This window comes from Garra rufa, chromosome 1, assembly GCF_049309525.1.
Source record: "Garra rufa chromosome 1, GarRuf1.0, whole genome shotgun sequence".
NCBI lineage: Eukaryota > Metazoa > Chordata > Actinopteri > Cypriniformes > Cyprinidae > Garra > Garra rufa.
This window is the reverse complement of record NC_133361.1, coordinates 12,339,066-12,363,612: the sequence shown is the minus strand read 5'-3', so window position 1 is coordinate 12,363,612 and position 24,547 is coordinate 12,339,066. Positions and strand designations below refer to the sequence as shown.

General features: G+C 38.1%; 1 protein-coding gene across 1 annotated transcript in view; it reads left to right on the top strand.

Moving 5' to 3' along the window:
* Positions 1 to 2,632: 2,632 nt before the first annotated feature.
* The window catches only part of LOC141330614 (uncharacterized), a 71,783-nt gene continuing 49,868 nt past the window's right edge, over positions 2,633 to 24,547 (top strand). The window contains 4 exon segments of the mRNA XM_073835535.1: positions 2,633 to 2,972; positions 11,489 to 11,526; positions 13,979 to 14,089; positions 14,490 to 15,240. Of these exon segments, the coding sequence (XP_073691636.1) occupies positions 14,056 to 14,089; positions 14,490 to 15,240 (785 nt within the window). The 5' untranslated portion in view covers positions 2,633 to 2,972; positions 11,489 to 11,526; positions 13,979 to 14,055.

Below are 24,547 nucleotides of genomic sequence, written 5' to 3'. Positions count from 1 at the left end.
ATTTCTAAAAACTCCGGCCAAAGTGTTTAAATTAGAAAAAGGCTTTTGAAAACGATGACGCATATTTATAGTCATGTGACGCATATTGTACCAATAGATATTTATGTTTACACCAGTAATTGTGCCTGTGCTATTCACACACTGCTGCTAAAGAGATTTACCTTGTACACTCTTCAAATTACAGTCCTAAAATGATGACGGAAAATTTACTCACAGTTGCTGTCCTGCAAAACATGACGACAACTGCTTTTCAGATCAAATATGAATGAGCGTGATATAGACGCGTCAGTGGATAATGAGATATTTCCGTAAATTATCCCGCCAGAAGAATTGCGTGAAAACTTATTACGTCTGTATAATTTTGGAGGCTTTACGCATGCGCAGTAAGGCGAATTTGATGTTTTCCTACGTTTCAGTGTGGATGAGAAACTTTTGGAAAACGCTTGGAAACGCTAGTGTGGACGGAGAGCGTTTTAAAATGAAAACTCCGTTTTCAAATGTATCCGGATTAATGTAAACGTAGCCTTAAACTTGATTTAGCAAACTAGTTTGTCAATTAACAATGATTCACACTACAGCTTTAACATGAAATAAATGTGCAATGTCTCAATGGCAATGCATTCTGTCAATTTAGGACACATGAGCAATAGCAGAGAATGGATACCAGTGAATGTAAAAAAAAATTATAGTGTGACTGAGGTTTCTATAATTGACTTTATTCGTCTATTTTCCTTCAGTATTTTCATTAAAGCTGCACACAAAACACTCTGTAAATACCAATTAAACAAAATGGTTTATTTTCATTTATTTGCTTATAGTCAAACTGACTGAAACGGTCATGAAAAAAGAAGGTATTACAGAATACATGACTAAATTATAAGCCCTACCACACTAATTAATTAATTAATAAGTTAGTTAAACAAACTATATTTTAGGTAAATGTTAAAAAAATCTATTTGGCAAAAACAAGTAGAGTCTGTGAGTCCATATGAAGAGATTTCTTAGGTGTGGAAGGTCGAACTATTTAAGAGATCGATTCGAAGATCAATCGATTGAGTGAAAATGACTCTAGACAGATTGCAAAATTAACGCTTCTTAGAAAATAACAACAGCACAAAGCATTAATAAAGCACTCTTTTCAAATGAAACATCTTGAGGATTTAGTCCAAAGAAAAATGTAGAAATCAGCAGCTACCGTGGTTAGATTTACTTTAAATTGCTCCTCCTGCAGTCAGTTACCTGTTCTTTCTGATACTGTTAGAGGCACCTGATTGGTGCAAAGTACTCAATAAACATAAACAATCACTGACCAATGACCTGCATTAGCTAATGATTACCTGATACTGTACAGATTTATTACAGTAACAGTCACATAAACAGATTGAAACGTCTTTGTGAAAGCATCTTGCAGGTGTGTGAGAAAGTGAGTTCACTTCAGCAGCTGTTTGTATGGAAGGAAATTCCAGACTTTTATGTGGACGCATAAATGGTAAAATAATCCAAATGCTTTTGCAAATCTTGCATTACAGTTTGCACTTTCACTTTTGTGAATGCACATTGACCGCCAAATTTCAAATGGAAAAGTGGAAAAAGTCAATTTGCAACTGTATTTCCCATGTCTAACAAGTAGGGCTGGCTTGAATTGCCTATTATTGTTTGGTACCGTATTTCGATACCTAAGGGGTTAATCTCATCAACATTAGTGAGTCAATGAGCATGCAGTATTCCTAACATATCACACACTTTCATTATTGCTGGTTTTATTAAAAGGATGTTAAGATATCTTTAATATATCTTGATTTACAAGCATGAAAACATTGGGCAAAAAAGGTGTGCTTTTTGCCATTTTTTAACCCAAATAATGAATCAAAGATTGCTAAAGGAGCTCTCTGCTCCTTGTCCGTGAGAACCTGCTTGTGCGGGACTTCTTTTCCCCCTCCCCCTTTCCTCTCTCCCTGCTGTTTAATGTATCTTACACTTGTCTCTGTCTGTTTAATATATAGTTGGTTGGAATAACAGGAAGAGCCCATTGTATAGCCAGGTCTTTTTCTGATATTACATTGTACGCCCAATATTGTTTTTGTTCCACATGACGCACATAGATATTTTGGTTAGATGCATAACATCCGGTAATATTCCTATGTATACTCTTGTATTAACCCCTTAACTGCAACCTCCATTTTTGCACAGAGACATGAACTTAAATTTGTTTAATTCATGAATGAAAAGCTTTTGTAATATGGTTTTGATGACCATTTTTCATGTTAATGCAATGTCTGATTTTAAAATGGCTTTCAAAGAAGGAATTTTGAGATTTTAAGCTTTCAACTGATATTTCATTTTTCAAGTGTAATAGGGAAAAAGGCAAAAAGGATGTCAATGTTTTTGACAAAGGTCAGAACTCCTGTTAAGTAGATTTTTGAGGTGCACTCTTGTCATTAATTAATCTATTATTTTTCCTACATAATTTTACAACCCCCCAAAAAATTAAATATCTATTTAGAAGCCTTAGACCTTTCCAACAATATAAAGTTTGTCTTGATTAGACTAGGATTTTATTGCAAAATGGTGAAGTAAATGTAGGCGTCCCACAGAGTGGACGGGTGACAGTTAAGGGGTTAAAGCAATAAAGTTGAAGTAGGAAATACAGAACATGTGTCTGTGTCTTGCTTCCCAGCCGTATCACATTGGGAAACTGAGAGTATTCGGTGGCAACGAGAAGGATAATCGGGATATATTTATTAACAGTCATAGTCTAGTCTTGTTTCATGGTTTTGTTTGATTTGCTACTTTGGACTGCTCACTAGGATTCTGACCCTCGCCTGTGTTTTTGGATTACGCCTTTGTCTTGCCTTGGATATTACTGTCTGTTTGGAGATCGACCCTGCCTGTCTGACTGCATTGTGTTTAATGAAACCTCGCACTTGGATCTATGACGCTTCCCAAGAGTCTGCATTATAATTCTAAACTCAGTGAGTAGGAAGTTATAAACGAAATGGGTAAATGTCTGAAAAAGATTTCTCTTTCTGTACAACAACTCTGCCAGTTTCCCACAGTTCAAAGACCTGGTGAAAATGCTAAAATGAAAAGATACACTTCATCAATGACATGTCTGATGAAACAGAAAACCACGTTCTTAAGATTCTGAATCACAAAACTGATTGAGAAAGTGAAGCAGTGTAAACAGAGGCACAAAAGAGTCTCTCAAACTGAATGGGAAAAAATATACTGCCGTTTAGCAGAGCTTTTTATCTGAAGACAGGGTTGACAGCCCCTGAAGGTGGTTTTAAACTGAAGTTTAAGATGATGCATTACATTGTATTCTTTTTTGTCATTAAGGGCTTTTTAGAATGCTAATGTATTTTACACACTCTGCTACTTATATATTATAAACAAATGTGACCCTGGAGCACAAAACCAGTCTTAAGTCGCTGGGGTATATTTGTAGCAATAGCCAAAAATACATTGTATGGGTCAAAATTATAGATTTTTCTTTTATGCCAAAAATCATTAGGAAATTAAGTAAAGATCATGCTCCATTAAGATTTTTTTGTAAAATTCAAAATGTAATTTTTGATTAGTAATATGCATTGTTAAGAACTTAATTTGGACAACTTTAAAGGTGATTTTCTCAGTATTTTGATTTTTTTGCATCCTCAGATCCCAGATTTTCAAATAGATGTCTCTCGGGCCAAATATTGTCCTATCCTAACAAACCATATATCAATAGAAAGCTTATTTATTGAGCTTTCATATGTTGTATACATCTCAGTTTTGTAAAATTTTACCTTATGACTGGTTTTGTGGTCCAGGGTCACAAATGACTAACTGAACTCTCCAATTAGTGGAATCCACTAAACTCAGGCAAACTGCTCGTTTTCATTACCACCGACAGATGTGTCACCTCTTTCAGTCACCTCCATCAGATGAATATTTTGATAGTATTTGATGATGATATGTAATATTTGTTGAGAAATTGTTGGTCACGTCTGAAAAATGTAAAATGTCTGCACTCTTAAAAAGGATGTGTTAAAAACAACACAGCCTGTGTTGTTTCTTAACACACCTTTGTGTCTAGTTAAGGACAACACATTTTGTGTTAGTTTTAACTCAACTAATGTGTTATTCCAGCTAACACAGAAAATGTGTTGATTTTTTCTACACACTATTGTGTTATAAATACACAATTTGTGTCAATTATGTGTTATTTTTTTTACCAAATTTTTGTATGCAATAAAGACACTGCAAACTAATGTATAGTTTAAACACAATTTATTAAACCTGCTACTAACAATTACATAACTCAAAAAGGTTAAAAAAAGAGAGGTAAACAATCAATTCAGTCATTTCAACATATAATTGTTCCTTGAGTGAAAAGTTGTTAATGGTTTATAAAGTTTGTACTTTAAAAAAAATGTGGTATTTGACAACCTCTTAAGCATTAATCGTTTTATTTACATATTTTTATCAGCATACAAGTGATGGTGAGGGTCGTGAGATGAAGTCTCTCGTTTGTCTCTGTCATGTCAGTAACTGCCACAAGCACTTCAGGAGTGTCTTCCAGTCAAAGCTGCAAGAGTAAAATAAAGATACTTTTGTTATTTATAGGCTACACATAGCGAATATTGTAAAATAGCGATAGCTAAAAAGGCAAGAAAAGCTTTAGCATTAGAGATTATGTTAGCGTCTTAGGGCAATTTGCACAATACATATCACAACGAAGCTGTTCATTTTCAAAGAGAAAGACGCGACGAACGAATGCATTTTCTCATTAGCACTACTGTGACAGAACGTCAGAGGCGTGGGGATCCATTTGCAGCTTTATTTCAGAAACTGAACAGTACAGGTCAATATACGGGCAGACAGGAATATCAGAGAGAAGGCAAACTCACAACGATAGACAGGCAGGGTTCAGGGTAGGCGGCTAGAATCAAATCCAAATACAATCCAATAATCAGGTCCAACAGAGAAGGTTCAGGCAACGGGTAAACAGTCCAAGGTCGATAACAAGAGATCAGATATAGGATGAATAAACGCTCAGTAGTGACAGCCGGGACAAATCAAGACTTCGCGGTGAGGTGTAGAAAGAGTGTGTGTTAAATACTGTGAAGGTAATGAGCTGCAGGTGAGTGTAATGAGCTGCAGGTGAGTGTGTGTGCGTCAGTCCCAGGTATGAAGGCTCATGGGAAGTGGAGTCCGAATGAAACCGAATCAGTACTCTGGTGAAGCTTCCCTCTGGTGGTGCGGAGGAGGCGGTGCGGAAGCCTCCTCTGTAACAGAGCCCTCCCCCTGCGAGCGGCTCCTGACGCGAGGAGGAACACGGCGCCGGGGTCTTCCTCGAGGTCGGGGGGCCGGTTTCTCCGGGAACCTCTGATGAAACTCTTCCGTGAGAGAGGGGTCGAGGATATCACCTGCGTTGACCCAGGAGCGTTCCTCCGGACCGAACCCCTCCCAATCGACCAGGTACTGGAGCGTACTTCCCCGGCGCCTGGAATCCAGTATTTCATGTACTAGGTAAGCCTCCTCGCCGTCCACCATAATGGGGGAGGTCTGAGGATCAGCTTCCTCCTGCGCCTCCTCCGGACCCCCAGCGGGTTTCAGCAGAGACATGTGGAAAGTGGGAGAAATGCGATAATTAGCAGGTAAATCGAGACGAAAAGATACGGGAGTTATTTGTCTTAAAATTTGGAATGGACCAACATACCTGGGACTGAGCTTTCTACATGGAAGTCGAAGGCGGAGATCTCGGGTGAATAGCCAGACCAATTGGCCAGGGACATAGTGGGGACCAGGACGGCGATGTAAGTTGGCGTTCTGGGTCTGTTTTCTGATGGCATGAGCGAGGTGAGTGTGGGCTTGGTTCCAGGTATCCTCACTGCGGTGAAGCCAGTCGGTGACGGAGGGTAGGTTGGAGGGTTCGCCGGACCAGGGAAACATGGGAGGTTGAAAACCAAGGATGCATTGGAAGGGAGTGATACCAGTAGCTGGTTTGATAAGAGAGTTCTGAGCATACTCTGCCCACATGAGGTAACGGCTCCAATCCGACTGGTTCTTGTGGCAATAGCTCCTCAGGAATCTGATCACCTCCTGGTTGAGGCGTTCTGTTTGCCCGTTGGACTGTGGGTGGTAACCTGAGGTCAAACTCACTCTGACGTTCAACAGTTGAAAGAAAGATGACCAGAGTCTGGAAGTGAATTGAGGTCCACGGTCTGAGACTATGTCTTCGGGGAGTCCGTAGAATCGAAAGACCTGGTTGCAGAGTGCTTCGGCGGTTTCGAAGGCGGATGGAAGTTTGGGTAGAGGTATAAGACGGCAAGCCTTGGAGAATCTGTCAACAATGGTTAGAATGACTGTGTTGCCCTGAGAGCTGGGTAGGTCGGTAATGAAGTCAATGGCGATATGGGACCAGGGTCGTTCCGGTAGAGGTAGAGGTTGCAGCAGTCCTGCGGGAAGATGCCTGGATGGTTTGGAGACTTGACAAATGGGGCAGTTGTTAATGAAGTGAATGGTGTCGGTGGCCAATGTAGGCCACCAGAAATGGTTCCTGAGCAGTTGGATGGTGGCATCGATGCCGGGGTGGCCTGAACTGAGCACCATGTGAACCTGAGTGAGTACACGTTCCCTTAGAGCCTCAGGCACAAACTTCTTCCCCGGTGGACAGCCAGCTGGTGGCGCTGAACGCTGGTTGACATCCTCGATCTCCGTAATTATGTCCCAGTGAACTGGGGCTAGTAAGAGGGTAGGTGGGATTATGGATTCCTGGGGTTCGGGATGAGTAGAGGTCTCGGTTTGTCGAGAGAGAGCGTCTGCCTTAATATTCTTGGTACCCGGGCGATATGTAACGGTGAACTGGAATCTCGTGAAGAACAGTGCCCACCGGGCCTGTCGTGGGTTGAGCCTTTTAGCTCCTCTGAGGTATTCGAGGTTCTTATGGTCCGTGAGTATCGTGAAAGGATGTTTAGCTCCCTCTAGCCAGTGCCGCCACTCCTCCAAAGCCAGTTTCATGGCTAACAGCTCTCGATTGCCCACATCGTAGTTACGTTCGGCTGGTGTTAGTTTGCGGGAGAAAAAGGCACATGGGTACATCTTTACAGGGTCTCCTTGACGCTGGGAGAGTACGGCCCCTACCCCGGTGTTTGAGGCATCCACCTCCACTATGAAGGGTTGGTCGGGATCTGGATGACGGAGAATAGGTGCAGTTGTGAAGCGCCTCCGCAATTCATCGAAGGCTCGCCTGGCCTCAGGTGTCCACTGCAGTCGGGATGTTTGACGCTTGGTCATAGCGGTTAGGGGTGCTGCCACGGTGCTGAAATTTCGAATGAACCGTCTATAGAAGTTGGCGAACCCCAGGAAGCGCTGGAGCTCCTTTAGTGACTGGGGTTGGGGCCATTTCAGAACCGCCTCTACCTTCCTCTCGTCCATCGCAACTCCCTCCTGGCTGATGATGTAGCCCAGAAAGGACGTGGATGTCTGATGGAACTCACACTTCTCTAGTTTGACGTAGAGTTGGAACTGGATAAGGCGCTTGAGCACTGACCTGACGTGCTGGATGTGTTCGGGCAGGGAGTTGGAATAAATTAAAATATCATCAATGTACACAATGACTCCCTTGTCCAGCATGTCCCGGAGCACATCGTTCATGAATGCCTGAAAGACCGATGGACTGTTGGACAAGCCGAAGGGCATGACCCGGTACTCGTAGTGCCCCCTAGTGGTGGAAAAGGCAGTCTTCCACTCATCACCTTCTCTGATGCGAATGAGGTTGTAGGCGTTGCGAAGGTCCAATTTGGTATAATATTTGGCCTGGCGGAGCTGTTCCAAGGCTGCAGGGACCAATGGTAGGGGATAACGAAACTTAACAGTGACTTCATTGAGACCACGATAGTCTATACAGGGCCGTAGACCTCCGTCCCTCTTCTTGACAAAGAAGAACCCTGCTGACGCTGGGGACGTAGATGGACGTATGAAGCCCTTGGCTAATTCCTCCGTGATATATTCGTTCATGGCTTCGGATTCAGGTTGAGAGAGTGGGAAGATGCGACCCTTGGGAGGTGACTGCCCTGGCAGCAGTTCGATGGCACAGTCCACAGAGCGATGTGGTGGAAGTTGAGTGGCTTTTTCCTTACTGAAAGCAAGTTGAAGGTCCTTATACACAGCAGGGAGCTTGGCAGTGTCCGGGTTGGTTGGGGAAGACCTGGGTAAGTTCTGAGCGATGGGGTGGACGACAGAAAGGCAGTTCTTCTGGCAAAAGTCACTCCATTGAAGCAGTTTCCCCTCTCTCCAGGCAATGCGTGGGTCATGCTTACGTAGCCAAGGAAGTCCTAGGATGAGATTGTGATGAGCTGATGTAATGGTGTAGAATTGAATAGATTCCCGGTGTAGGGCCCCAACATGCATCTGGATGATTTCAGTGATGCATTGCACCTTTCCCTCACCGAGGGGTCTTCCGTCTAGCGCCTCCACTGACAATGGAAGGAGAGATTGGGTGAGAGAGATATTATGCTGTTGTGCGAAGTCAGTGGAAATAAAATTCCCCGCAGCACCAGAATCAATCAAAGCAGCCGTTTGAATAGTTTGATTCTTGATGTGCAGAGTGACAGTGAGTTGAATGGAAAAAGCACTGTTAACACTCACCGCTCGAGCTGGTCGTACGGGGCAGGTAGACCTGATGTGACCAGCTTGTCCACAATAGAGACACAGATGACCTTGCATGCGTCGTTCTCTCTCCTCTGTGGTTAGATGAGTGGATCCAATCTGCATGGGTTCGTGATGAGAAGTTTCTTCAGGAAAAGGTCGAGCGGCATTACGTGGGGCGCGCCGAGCGCGGATGAGGTTATCGAGTTGAATGGTGAGGTCGATGAAACTGTTGAGTGAGCGTTCCTCGTCACGGCAAGCCAGCTCTGTTTGAAGCTCCGGGTTGAGCCCTCGGCGGAAGAGAAGTTTCAAAGTGTCCTCTACCCACGTAGTTTGAGCCGCGAGGGTGCGGAATGTTAGAGCATAATCCGAAGCCGTTCTCCTTCCTTGAGTGAGGTTAAGCAGTTCCTCTCCAGCACCTCTGCCGCCGGTGGGGTGTTCAAACACCTCGCGGAAGTGTCGCAGAAAGGTTTCAAACGTAGCGTGAGTGGGAGTGTCGGCTCTCCATATGGCCGTTGCCCAATCCAAAGCTCTGCCTGTTAGTAGAGCACAAACGAAAGCTATGCGGCTAGAGTCAGTAGGGTACAGAGCAGGCTGTTGATTTACAAATAGAGAACATTGCAGTAGAAAGCCCTTACATTTAGTGGGGTCTCCGCTGAACTTCTCAGGAAAGGCTAGTCGTGGGCTGATTGGAGCCGAGGCGGGCGTGGCAGCAGTGGCGACAGCGGCGGGAGGTGGTGGGCTGGTCGCTGGGGCGGCTGCTGATGACGCAAGCTGTAAGCCTTGTAGAGCTTTGACGAGTTCCTCCGTCAAGTTCGTCAAACGAGCCAGCTGATGATGGTGCATGGTCAGCTGGGTTGCTTGAGCGGTGAGCTCGGATGAAAGCTGGGCGATTGCTGCTGGATCACTTGACGGCGAAGTCTTCTGTGACAGAACGTCAGAGGCGTGGGGATCCATTTGCAGCTTTATTTCAGAAACTGAACAGTACAGGTCAATATACGGGCAGACAGGAATATCAGAGAGAAGGCAAACTCACAACGATAGACAGGCAGGGTTCAGGGTAGGCGGCTAGAATCAAATCCAAATACAATCCAATAATCAGGTCCAACAGAGAAGGTTCAGGCAACGGGTAAACAGTCCAAGGTCGATAACAAGAGATCAGATATAGGATGAATAAACGCTCAGTAGTGACAGCCGGGACAAATCAAGACTTCGCGGTGAGGTGTAGAAAGAGTGTGTGTTAAATACTGTGAAGGTAATGAGCTGCAGGTGAGTGTAATGAGCTGCAGGTGAGTGTGTGTGCGTCAGTCCCAGGTATGAAGGCTCATGGGAAGTGGAGTCCGAATGAAACCGAATCAGTACTCTGGTGAAGCTTCCCTCTGGTGGTGCGGAGGAGGCGGTGCGGAAGCCTCCTCTGTAACAACTACAACGTGTCAATGATGAATTAAAAGCGATTCTGTTCACAATTAATCCGACAAAAGAAACTATAAAGCTTGTTAAAATAAGCTCCCACCGTCGTGATGTGCCGCAGACGCAGGTGCAGCTCGCATCGGCATTCGTGAGGCAATTTTACCACGTAGGCTATATATGTGCCAAATGCCCCTCGACCGTCTCCAAACGATCACAAAAGACATTTTAAAAACGTATAATGTCAAATACAAACATTTCTTACCTTCACACATCGAAGTTATGTCCTGACGATGAAAACTTGCAGCAAGAGGAAATTTGCTTGTCTCAGTAGAATAACGGCTCATGAAGTGAGGCAAGCAGCAATGTGATTGGCTGATATTTAACACATATTGTGTTGGACACACTGTGTTGGATATTTTCTTTTTTCTTTTTCGTTTTTAACACACATTTAACACAAAGTAACACAAAATGTGCTAAAATAAACATAACACAAACAATGTGTAAAAAATTAACACATCCTTTTTGAGAGTGTGAGAATGTGTTTGAAATTTTAAAACATCTTGATTGCTTGATTGAAAAAATAAGTAATGGCAAGGTAACAAAGACATTTTGACAAAAAAGAGAGAAAAGTTGGAAGGTTGAATTAAAGTACAGGGTTTTTTTATATGTAATTTTGTAATAAAATAAATCTCCTTAGAAATATGCCACACTTTAATATATTTTATAACAAAGGTTTACACTAGAAAATACAATTTGACAAGTAGCTTTTTGGTTCATTTTGTCACAATAGCATGATTGATAGTAGCCAATATTTTACATATTACATTTATTTGTCATGTGTCTGACCTTAGCCTATCATCTGCCAACTTTTTTTTTATTTTTTAAGACTAGTATTGTTCACAACGTAAAATGTTTGAGTATATAACACATAGATTCCCTGTTTTACAAAAGCCCTAAAAGCATGCAGTATTATTATTTTTTATTTCTTATGATCTTATAGTATAAGTGGTTTCATACATAACTGGAAACACAAAACGTGAAAAATCTGTGATTCTGAGAGAGATGAGCTTATAAGTGGACACCAGTTTGGTCAGTTTTTACCAACTTTTCCACTTTTGATGTAATTTCTAGCAAGAAGTTAGTATTGTATAGTGTGACTGAGGTTTCTATAAATGACTTTATTCGTGTATTTTCCTTCAGTATTTTCTTGCTTGTCCTTCAGTATTTTCTCTGTGGCTAAACTTCTGTCAGCATTCCTCTAACAGGGTTATGCTTGTTCTGCTTATCTGAAGGTCAAGCTTGATTCTTGCACAGCCTTTATCAATATTGAAGAGACTGCACTGAACTGCCTTTCTCACTACAGAGCTTCTGTGTTAGACTGACCATTCTTGCAAGAACTGAAAGTCCAGTAACACATTTGTTGACTTGTTTTTCACTCTCACAGCTTTCGGACGCAACTGCAGCAAGTCTTCTTGAGGAGAGGTGAGTGAGCAATTTGTGGTATTTTGCATATGTAAACAATTGTAAAATACATTTTAACACAATTTATTTATGCAACAATACACAATTTTATCGGATACCAAGTTTTTGATTACTTGAGAACAGCAGGCAACAAGCATGTAGAGGAATCGAGTTCATTAAGGACTGAGCGATTTTTATACCAGTCACTGGACCGCTCGAATGATTGTTTTGATGTCTAGAGTGCTAATGCTGTTGTTAGTGAATGTCTCGTGATCTTTGAGGGGAATGGATGCGAACTGATGAAGGCCTATTATTTTTGTAGTTTTGTTTTGTTTTTCATTTCACCTGAGATGTATTTTCGGCAAATCAAGTTTAATACAATCGCTTTTATAGCACGCAAAGTTATAGTTTCGATATTCTCTAGATAATCGCTTGGTGTTTAAGGGACAGTCAGCAAATTTCTGCCTTAGTACAAAAAACAAAACAAAACTTGGTAACACTTTACAATACCGTCTACACAAATATGCATTAATTCAAGCGCAAGTAATGCAGAGATAACCATGAGTTATATATTATATATATTTGAGATTTAAACCATTTAATAGTCGTTACTGCATTAGCAACAAATTATCATTATGTGTGTCATAATGTATATAATGTATTCATTAACTAATAGTTTTCATGTGTGTGTTATTTACCACAATGGGTTGAAGCCATGCATGTCAACCTCCTGTCATCTGCTATAATTAGTCATTAGCTATAACTATACAATTAATAGTTCTGTAACTCAACAAGAAAATTCATAACATAATGATATCTTTGCAAATCAATAGCTAATGAGTAATTAAAGCTAACATATGAATTTACATCATTAGTTATAGATAATACATTGCCACATTTAACTAATAACAATTCATTGATTACTTAATCTATGAAACATACAGAATGTGTGTTAGTTGCTGATGTAGTAATCATTAGTTCTTCATTAATTACACATTAACTTGTGATTTATCTAAGCATGAATTATATTTGTGCACCCGTATTGTAAAGTGTTATCGAAAACTTAAACTATGTCTTAACATTAATTCAAATATTTTTTTATAAACGTTGTAGTAAAAGCTTGAGGCCAGACTGACGAAATCAACTGTTAGGAAGAATAAAATAATCTGTGGTTGTGCAATTCGTCCCCTCAGTTTACAAACCAACTCGGTTTAACAAATCTTGCTCATGGATCGGTAAACCGTACCCGCAATTTTCTGGGAATCTGTTTGCTCAGATTTTGTAAACTGTGCCTTCTGTATTTTAATCTGTATCCACACATTTGAAATTCCTAATCCGTGCTCACACTTTCCCAATCCGTTCCCATTGGTTTGTAAACTGTACTCATTTGAGAAGAACAGCAAGCTACCATACTAGTTTATTATTTATTAAAAAGTGGAATACATCGGATTTTCTTACCTGCATGCTTAGGCACGTTTCCATTACAGATTTGCACAAAACTTTGGCGATATTCTATAAATGTTAATTAAAAAGTATTGCGAAATAACAGCGTTTCCATTAACCGATATTATGCGGCTAAAACATTTTTTTTTCTCTCGTGATAAGTCATTGCAACAGATTTTTGAGGGATTTTGCATTTGCATTTTAATGGAAACACGTAAATTGAGCAAAAAAGGTCCTTATATCGCAAAAAAAGTTTTTACGCTCACATGAGCTAACGTAGCTAACGTCCGCTGCTTCGTGTCATCTACACACTCATTAAAGTGAGGCACTGACAAATGACGGTCATTGCGACATTGCCAAGTGATGGCGCTATGGAGCCATGTGCTTTTTAAAAACATTTTAATAGGTTTAACATTAGTTGATTAGCTCGGAATATAACCTAATTTGACTAGAAACAATGCAGACCGGAAATGCAAAGCATTCTTTCAGTGAAGAGTCGGACTTACTTCCGTGTTCAGGAAAAACGTCTATAGGACAGCCGCCGGCTCATCACCTGCCTACCTCCATTCACTACTACAAATCTACACTTCCTCCAGAAGTCTGAGATCCTCTAGTGAAAGAAGCCTCATTGTACCAACACAGAGAGGCATGAAATCACTCACCAGAACATTCTCGTTCACTGTTCCTGTCTGGTGGAATGATCTTCCCACCGCTATCCGGAATGCAGACTCCTTAACAGCTTTCAAGCGACTGCTGAAAACCCATCTTTTTCGACACTATGAGACTCAAAAAAAAAAAAAGTTCTCTCTTTCTTGATCCACCATTTCCAGCCTGATCTCTTCTCTTTCCTGATCTTCTCCTTCTAGCCTGCACTCTTCTAACAACGCCTGATTTGTGGTATTTTCGAGCACTTCCTATGTTGATCTGCCTCCTTAGGATGAAGGTCTCTGTGGCTTCACTTGCATAAATGCTTAAATGTATAACTGAATGAAGGATTGGTTGCTGATTTTGGCAAATCTGATTCTTCCAGACAGAAATTTGTGTTCCGCGAAGCTCCTCCCACAACAAGCACATCATCAGTGAAGCTCCTCCCACAAACCCTGCAGAATGAATCGCACTGAAGATACTGGAGTACAAACAGGTTGGTGTTTATTTTTGATTCTTCATTAATAATGCTGAAGGTTAAAAAGCTTCAAGCATATTTCTTTTGCTGTTCAAGCTTTTTAATAATTCTGCTGATGCATCAAATAAGGGATACATTCTATGAACTAGGTACTTTTTCTTCCAAAATGAATGCTAGATAATTGTATATTTGATGCATATTTAATAGTTCTCCCTATAGAAAATGGGATTTAAACCTATAATTGTTTACAAAAAAAATATTGGAAGATCAGTGTACCTCATTCATGGAAATTTTCAGGGACATATAATTTACAAAAATGCATCAAAACAATCAACATTTTATATAACAATTGTCTATTTTCTGTTATATCATGGTTCGATTTACGTTCTTTCTTGAACCGTTTCAACTTTTATTTCAGAGCAGATTGAAGAAAATGAGCAGAATGAAGAATCGAGTGAAGTTGAGGGGAAAAATCATGTCAAAACCAGAGAAAAACATTTAAGCTGCTCTCAAACCCAACAGAAAGGTTTAAAGAAAAGAAGAGCCAAGAAATCTTACACCTGCACTCAGTGTGCAAAGAGTTTCACGAGCAAATATGGTCTTGATGTTCACCTGAGGATCCACACTGGAGAGAGACCATTCAAGTGTTCACACTGTGACAAGAGATTCATTCATTCAGGACACCTGAAAACACACGAGAGGATCCACACTGGAGAGAAACCTTACACGTGTTATCAGTGCGGGAGTAGTTTTAAACGAAAACATCACCTTAGAGAGCATATGAAAGTTCATACAGGAGAGAAGCCGTTCACTTGTGATCAATGTGGGAAGAGTTATGCAAAATCAGGAAAACTTAAGGATCACATGAACGTCCACACTGGAGAGAAACTGTTCAAGTGTTCACAGTGTGAAAAGAGATTCAGTCAGGCAGCAAATCTAAAAACACATGAGAGGATCCACACTGGAGAGAAACCGCACACATGTAATCAGTGTGGAAAGAGTTTTGGGCAAAAAGGACAACTGACGGCACACATGAGAGTTCATACTGGAGAGAAACCATACTGGTGTGATCAATGTGGGAAGTGTTTTACAAAATCAACAAAACTTAAGATTCACATGAACATCCACACTAAAGAGAAGCTGTACACATGTGATCAATGCGGCAAAACGTGTTTGTGGGCTTCAAACTTGAAGAAACACCTGAGAGTTCATACGAAGGAGAAGCCATATTCATGTAATTTGTGTGAAAAGAGTTTTTTGCATTTACACAGTTTGAAATTACATCAGAAAATTCATACCGGTGTGAGAGATTATATGTGCTTTGAGTGTGAAAAGACTTTCACTTCAGCGGCCAATTTAAAACTGCATGAGAGGATCCACTCTGGAGAAAAACCTTACAAGTGTTCACACTGCGACAAGAGATTCACTCAGTCAACACATCTGAACACACACAAGAGGATCCACACCGGAGAGAAACCGTATTACTGCACTGCATGTGGGAAGCGTTTCAATCATTTATCTTCACTACACAGTCATACAAAAAACATTCACAGTAAGTAGATCGCCTTCAGATCCAGCACTAAGATCTGACGCTGCGTCCTCTACAAATGTTGATATGATGATATGACTTTTATTGTCAGACGAATCTGACATTTTTCTTGCGTAACGGTATGTTAAATGTGACACAATAATGCGTCAAACAACAAAATATCATCTGGATAAATCTGTCGTAAGCAGAAATAAGTTTGTATACAGTGAATAAAGTTCATCTTCATCTTTAAAACCAGCGAGACTCAAACTCAAGGATGGAGTTCCTCCTCAAAGAACAATGTCAAAATGTTGAATTTTTGTATATTATTTTGCTTCATGATAAATAATATTGTGCTTCCTTGTGAGTTTCATATTATGTTCAATTGTCTTAAATGCATATGTGCCACTTGTAGTTTGCTTACTCTTTCATGAAGGGACCGTTCTTGTTCAGGAAGCTGAAAAAGAGGCTGTAACACTTTTAAGAGAGACTGAGATTTAATTTGAACTTGTTCTTTGCTCTTGTTGTTATAACAAATAGCTATTGTACTTATGATGCATTTGTGAAATTATAGATGCAAGATGTCTATGCAGTGTTATTTTACATTTGATTCAATCCAGGGGCATTGCTAAACCACATGCCCCAATAAAAATCTGCTGTGCCCCAGTAAAATCTCAAATTTGAGTTATAATTTACCTTCATAATCTCGTAATAAAGACATTAAACTTTATGCAACAACTGAATGAATGCTTCTAAAAGCAACGCAGTTTAACTGAAGACTATGCACGCAGATATCCATGCCGTTAATTGTTTTGTAAACGTAACTGGCTTTAAAAAAAAAAAAAAAATTAGAAATGATATAAGTAATGGGGGGCCTGTGCCCCAGTAGAGCTCTAGGTCTAGCAACTCCCCTGATTCAATCAATTTATTTTGTAGGCTATTATTTACCTCAATACTATACTTTTGTTTGCATATTACATATATAGTGTATATAATGCTTTCTCTTTATGTACATAATGCCTTCATACTGTTTACTGTTGTAGAAATGTTTCTTTTAAATAAAAATACACGATCAGAGACAAAGTCTTTAATGTTGTAAACAAGTGAGCATGCTTGTCTGCTTAAAATTTTTTGGCCTGTTCTCCATAATGTTGCCATATAAAACATGAAAGCATTTGTTTACATTTGTCTTGTAGCCACTTCTCAGCATTCTCGTGATATCTTGTTTTGCTCAGCAAGCGAGAACAAGCAGGTCATCCTGACATTTTCTCATATTCAGGCAGAAGCAGGCCTCAGTTAAACATTCATACGAGAATCCATGAAAGGCATTATTAGACTGATTCCTAAGGCTACATCATATATTAAACCCATTTAAAAATCATAATTAGACATAACTGTGAATTTGCAAACGCTACGATTCAGATAAATAAATAAATGCGATCAATATATGCGATCATTTACATTTAAATGTGTGGTGCTTCTCAAAATCCATCTCTGCATGTTGTTGTGAGTTTGGATTTATTATAACTTTTATCTGGGAACGCAACGTGCGCCATTTCATCAGATTTGTAAGGTAATTCATTTATAACCCTCTTTCTCCTTATGCTAAGTGTTAATCGCTTATCATAAGGAGAAAGAGGTTTATAAATGTAAAGTAAAATAAAAGTTTAAACCGTCACTCTGAGTTTACACGTTTTGATGTCCACATATTCATTAAATTACTGTGGCTATAGCATTTCTGGGGTAAAGATATGGACAAATATTAAATATTAAAATGGACATTTGACTTAAATGTTGTTTAGTCAATATTAAAGATTAGATCGCGCTGTGAAATGTAAAAACCATTTGCCGGCCATGTACATAAGCTCTATTGTTTATACTACATTATGCATTTCAACAATTTAGGGCAATAAAACCATATGATTTCTTGCTTTTGATTCCTGAACTAATTATTATTAACTCATTGCGATTATATATGTATTTTAAGTAATTTTAAAGGCTATTGTTCACCTTACACCTATTTTTGTTACCACACAAAAAAATAATTATATAGGGCCCTATAAAATCTATTTTATTTTCAAATTTTTCCATTTGAATTTTTTTATACCCTGTTTTTAATGGTTAAATTATTTGTTTATTTATTTTTAAATCAAAAGGCTGTCTAATTAATTGAGTTTCACAGTTTTACTTTTTTAACCAAATTTTTTTCTATTACCTTTCTGGATTACATTTTAGTGGTTTCATTCAATTTTAATAATCAAAGCCTCTTCAATTAATTTTTTTTTATTTTATTTTATTTTATTTTTTTTATAAAATGCTCTTAAGTAAAGTTGCAGATTTTTTTTTTTTTTTTTTTTTTTTGTGGGAGATTTGTCATTTAGAATAACCAATTAATCAATAAATAAGTGGATAGATTAATCAATCTAAAAATTAGTCGTTAGTGGCAGCCCTAGAATAAAATCAAGAGTTGGTTATTTGACACTTGCAGATTACATTGGATATTGAAATGCTTGTCACAAACTGGAAATAAAACACAGTTTAAATAAAATCATAAATAATATTGCTTTTTCTTAGTATGGTTGTTCTGTGTTTTTCTGAATATGTTTCTTCATCTATTTGCACACATTGTTTTAAACGATTTCATTCCTAAAAATTCCATTATTTTACATAAAAAGGTTAAAAATGGTTAAAAATTTGATGAAATTTCGGTTGGTCTAAAGTAACTAATGAATTTCATGTTCTTAAACACTTAAACATGTTGCTATTTAATAGGATTTTTCATAGTGTCATGGTTTTTCACCATATGGAATAACGTTCTTTAGATCTGGAAAAGGGTTTTTCTGATAAACAAATAAAATAAAAATTAAGCCACTGTGCATTTACAGCTGTATGTGCAAGTGCAACTCAAGTATTGCAGATCTTATGCTTCAGTCATTGATCGTCGAGTCCTGATGGATCTAAGGAGTGAAAGAGTCTCTGATCCATAAATCCACAGTAGATGGCGCTAATGCTCGATGTGAGAATACAATCTGCCAATAAAGAAGAAAAAGAGTCTTCTGAGGTGAGGTGAGCAGTTCGCGTTATACATACACAGCCATCAAACGCACTTCATACCGTTTGCTTTAGCGACATTTTACAGGTTCATTTCTGTGTTGTTGTTTTTAGCGCTACTTCGTCTTTTCTGGCGTCTCCCGCCTAAAATAATCATTGAAGTGCAGCAGCAGCGAGCTTGTGAGGAAAATAGGTTGAATTCATTCATACCTGCTGATGCCATTTTATTTCTGCTGTCTTTTGGATCTTCTCTGCTCACTTTTAATCTGTGTCAGAACAAATGTATTAGTTACTTTACATCGTTAAAATATAGCCTACTGGAACAGAGTCTGCAAAATACTTAGAGGCTCAGTAAGAGCTGAAACGATTATTTAATTTCAATAGTTCATATTTTCACCTCATTTATTATGCTGATGTCTTCAGGTCTCCTGTAAATTGCCACTTGAAGCCCATTTCATTAATATCAACGGACCAAGTATTTGTTGGTTACAAATTTATTACCAGGGGCGGACTGGGACCAAATTTCAGGCCGGGAAATCTCACACTCATCCAGGCCATCCCAAAAACCCACAACAAATTCTGAAACCATGGACAATAAAAAATTATAATCCACTGGCTGGTGCCACACACAAATAATTAAAGATTATCTCTTGAACTTCCATTTACCTTTTTATAAAAATGTAAGTATTACATTTGGGCCATGTGCTATTGTTTTATCTTGCCTAAATGTCAAAACTGTTGGCCTACAATAATAGCTACATCTTGAATATATTTTTAGTAAAATCCTAATACTGATTTTTTATTGCATTATCATGGGTCATGTTTTGTCCTTAGGAAAATGAACCATCGTTTAATTAGGCCTATGGTAAAAGTATAGTAGTAACCTTGTTTTTTTTGGCATTTTGATTACAATTTGTATAACCAGAGTTTTACTACAAATACCATTTACTACAAATACCAAGTGTAGCAAAACCTTTTCTTAATTTGTGGTTACCATAGTTTAACTATAGTAACAATGTTTTTTGGTTTTTAGTGAAAACATGGTTAATTTTTGTAAGGGTTGTATTGTTGTTAGCCTTAGCTCCCTCTAAACATGTTATAAAACAATGTGAATATTTGTCTGCTAAGTTCCTACTCTTTACAAGTTATGCCATTTTGTAAATTTTTCAGCAAACGGACTGCTATTGATAATATTTGCAAGCAGTTTAACTAAGTAAACAAAACTACAATAGTCTATTTACAGATGTATCTGGCCTGTAAATGTACTGAACAGGACAGTTTCGACTCTCTGCTCCACCTGGGCTCTCCATTCTCGAGTCTTGCATTCTTTTGGCGGATGCGCGGAGCGTGCGCGTGGCGAATTGCTTTGTCAGTCAAGACGAACCGGATTACGATTTATTGGAGTATTGTTATTGAATGGCGAATTTGGAAATAATCACTTTAGTACATTCGGCAGGCAACAGAAACAACAACAACAATATATATGAAAATAAAAAAAATATATAATAAAAAAATGGCAGCGGGCCAAATTGGCTGCCAGGCCACCAGGAATTGTCCCGGTTCTCCGGATGGCCAGTCCGCCCCTGTTTATTACTATTCCTGCTTTCATAAGTTTTTCTTACCATTGTTTATATTTGAAAGAATTTACGTCTTTCTTTTCTGTTTTTATGATATCTGACTGTATTTGAATGAAGACGCAGAATAATGTTAGGATTAACAATGAAAATAATTCACGAATTAGCATCAGATATAGAATAGATAGACAGATGTAAATGCTTAGAAGTGTTATATTATTGTAAAACCACACTCAGTAGCTGATATATTTTTGCTTTTGGCAGATTAGCTCCTCCCACAACAATCGCAGATCCCTGCAGAATGAAACACGTTGAACAAACTGAAGGACAAACAGGTTAGTGTTTATTTTTTTATTCCTCATTCATTCATGAGATTAAAGAACATTAATGGCATTCCACAATCGCTGCAGCTGAATAAAATACAGATAGAGAAACATGAAGGCAGTAAACATTTTATGTTTTATCTGTGTTCTTCAATCCATGTCAGGTATTTTTATAACAATATAGTATATTTATAATGCAGTGAAAATCAACATAGTCTTTATCACTTTGCAGAATACTTAAAAATAATATATTTTCTGTCTATTTTTTTATCCAAAGCCACATTAAATCAATAGAGACACTGAACAGATGCTTAGAGGATGACAGCAAACATAATTTAGCATTTGACAGTATTCTCTAAAAACATTTTATATAATGCTAATGAACATGACATTAACATTATTAATGAATATGACATTATTATTTTAAAAATGAGTTATTTTCAGGCTAACAGGTTAACTGTTTAATTTTACATGCATTTTTTTTTATCTGGTTTACAATTTGCAACAGTGTTACCAGAATTTTAGACATTTTCAATATAGTTTAATATATAGTTTTTTTTTTTAATAAACAGTAAACACAAATTAATGAGGTGTGAGGTAAATCGGGTAAAATTAAATTATCTAGTAGTTATCACTTTACTTACCCAGTTGACTGATTATTTTGGTAATTGCAAACCTTTTTTTTTTGTATTAAAATTTTTACTAAAATGTTAGGTTTGAATATGCAAATGAGGCATTATTTAATGAAATATGCACGTATTTGCATACATTTATAGTACAGAAATCTAAACACTGGATGAAGTCAGTTTAAAAATGTTTTGTTTATTTATTTATTTACAGGTCATTCTCAAAAAATTAGCATATTGTGATAAAGTTTATTATTTTCTGTAATGTACTGATAAACATTAGACTTTCATATATTTTAGATTCATTACTTCACAACTGAAGTAGTTCAAGCCTTTTATTGTTTTAATATTGATGATTTTGGCATACAGCTCATAAAAAACCCAAAATTCCTATCTCAAAAAATTTGCAAATCATGAAAAGGTTCTCTAAACAAGCTATTAACCTAATCATCTGAATTAACTTATTAACTCTAAACACCTGCAAAAGATTCCTGAGGCTTTTAAAAACTCCCAGCCTGGTTCATTACTCAAAACCGCAATCATGGGTAAGACTGCCGACCTGACTGCTGTCCAGAAGGCCATCATTGACACCCTCAAGCAAGAGGGTAAGACACAGAAAGAAATTTCTGAACGAATAGGCTGTTCCCAGAGTGCTGCATCAAGGCACCTCAGTGGGAAGTCTGTGGGAAGGAAAAAGTGTGGCAGAAAATGCTGCACAACGAGAAGAGGTGACCGGACCCTGAGGAAGATTGTGGAGAAGGACCGATTCCAGACCTTGGGGGACCTGCGGAAGCAGTGGACTGAGTCTGGAGTAGAAACATCCAGAGCCACAGTGTACAGGCGTGTGCAGGAAATGGGCTACAGGTGCCGCATTCCCCAGGTCAAGCCACTTTTATACCAGAAAGCCGCTGTTTCTGAATGACATGCAAAAAGTTTCCGAATGACATGCAAATTTTGCATGTCATTCGGTAATCAAGGTGCCAGAGTCTGGAGGAAGACTGGGGAGAGGGAAATGCCAAAATGCCTGAAGTCCAGTGTCAAGTACCCACAGTCAGTGATGGTCTGGTGTGCCATGTCAGCTGCTGGTGTTGGTCCACTGTGTTTTATCAAGGGCAGGGTCACTGCAGCTAGCTATCAGGAGATTTTGGAGCACTTCATGCCTCCATCTGCTGAAAAGCTTTATGGAGATGAAGATTTCATTTTTCAGCACGACCTGGCACCTGCTCACAGTGCCAAAACCACTGGTAAATGGTTTACTGACCATGGTATTACTGTGCTCAATTGGCCTGCCAACTCTCCTGACCTGAACCCCATAGAGAATCTGTGGGATATTGTGAAGAGAAAGTTGAGAGACTTAAGACCCAACACTCTGGATGAGCTTAAGGCCGCTATCGAAGCATCCTGGGCCTCCATAACACCTCAGCAGTTCCACAGGCTGATTGCCTCCATGCCACGCCGCAATGAAGCAGTAATTTCTGCAAAAAGGATTCCCGACCAAGTATTGAATGCATAACTGAACGTAATTATTTGAAGGTTGACTTTTTTTGTATTAAAAACACTTTTCTTTTATTGATCGGATGATATATGCTAATTTTTTGAGATAGGGATTTTGGGTTTTCATGAGCTGTATGCCAAAATCATCAATATTAAAACAATAAAAGGCTTGAACTACTTCAGTTGTGTGTAATAAATGTAAAATATATAAGTCTAATGTTTATCAGTACATTACAGAAAATAATGAACTTTATCACAATATGCTAATTTTTTGAGAATGACCTGTATTTATTTTGACATATTAGAGTCAAATGGGAATTTTGGGTATTTCATTTCATCACAACATAATTCAGAAAAAACTTAGAACAGACAGAAGAAAACTATATATTATTTTACCATTTTTGGGGGGAATTTAATGTTAAATGTGTAAGATCAAGCTACTTATATATGAACAAATCTGTAAAAACCTTCAGAATATAGACAGGAATAAAAATGTAAAGTTTGGTTCGTATGTGTAAGTGCTGCTGAAGTGGAAATTTATGGCTAATTTTGAGAAATCTGCCTTAAAAATATGCACTGTAATTAAAATCTATTGACACAAATAGATAAAGTACTATAAAACAAACTTTTAGCTGTGTTTTTGGATGTTTTCTTACACTAGTCTGAAAAAAAACAAAACGTCCGAACTTGATGGGTGCATAAAAAAAAAAAAAAAAAACAGTTTTTGACTGTAATTTCAATGATAATGAATTAAAAAAAAAATACAAACTAATAAAATTACCACACTTTTACTGAAAGTTTTACACAAACAGAGGTAGAGTGAAACCTGTGCACTGAACACTGCTGGACATTATTTTCCACACACATTTTTGGCCATTTTTCTGAAAACTGAATATTCCATTAAAATTATTGGCTGATAACTAGATAACTCTTTCTCACAGCGAAATTTGCTTTAGTTTGTGTTTCTGGCATCCCACATTCAAATGCGTAGAAATAGAAGTGAGGAAAGTCTGCTGTAACTGACCCTTAATAATTAAAATAAAAATAGTAAAATAAACTAAATTAAGTTGGTGACAATTTATAGAAGTAATATATATATTTAATGTTAATATCACGTTAGGTAATCGTGCCTTTGATGAAATATATTTAACATTTCTTTCTACAGAATAGTGTTGCTTTCGTCAACAAAAAGTATTACTAAATATAATCGTCAACGAACCTTTATCACATGATGAAATGTAAATTCTGTTCATGTGACAATGACTATAATTAAATGTATAATGCAATATCGTTGACGAATACAAAAAGAGACTAAATGTGTTTTACGAAATAAAATCTATGCTAAAATGTCTTTTTATTTCCATTAACGAAAAAGAGATGAAACGTATCTAGAAGCTAACTACAAACAAAGTTAAGTCTGACACAGATGAAGGGACCAGCCAGTCGGGGTTCGAAGAAACGACACACATTTTATTTGCACATTTTAGTAGTGATCAGAAAAAGAAGCTTTTCGAAGCACCGAAGCTTTCCCCACAACTGTATCGTAAAAAGGTTCATCACTCGAAGATTTTCAACAAGTTAGGCGCTAATGACATCTTGTGGTCAAAGCTGGAAAAAGTTGCTTTTGCGTTTCAAATGTCCAAGCGATTTTTAGACTGTTTCATAAAATAAATCAACTTGAGCTACAAAAACCATAAGAAATAAAAATAATAAAAATGTACTTACACAAGGTATAAATGAATTAAATGTAAATAAACTTGTAAAAAATAAAAAAGATACTAAAATACAATTTTTCGTTGGCTAAAACTAGACTAAATGTCATCAGTTTGTGTTGACTAAAACTAGATAAAAATGTCATTGGTTTTGTCGGCTAAAACTAG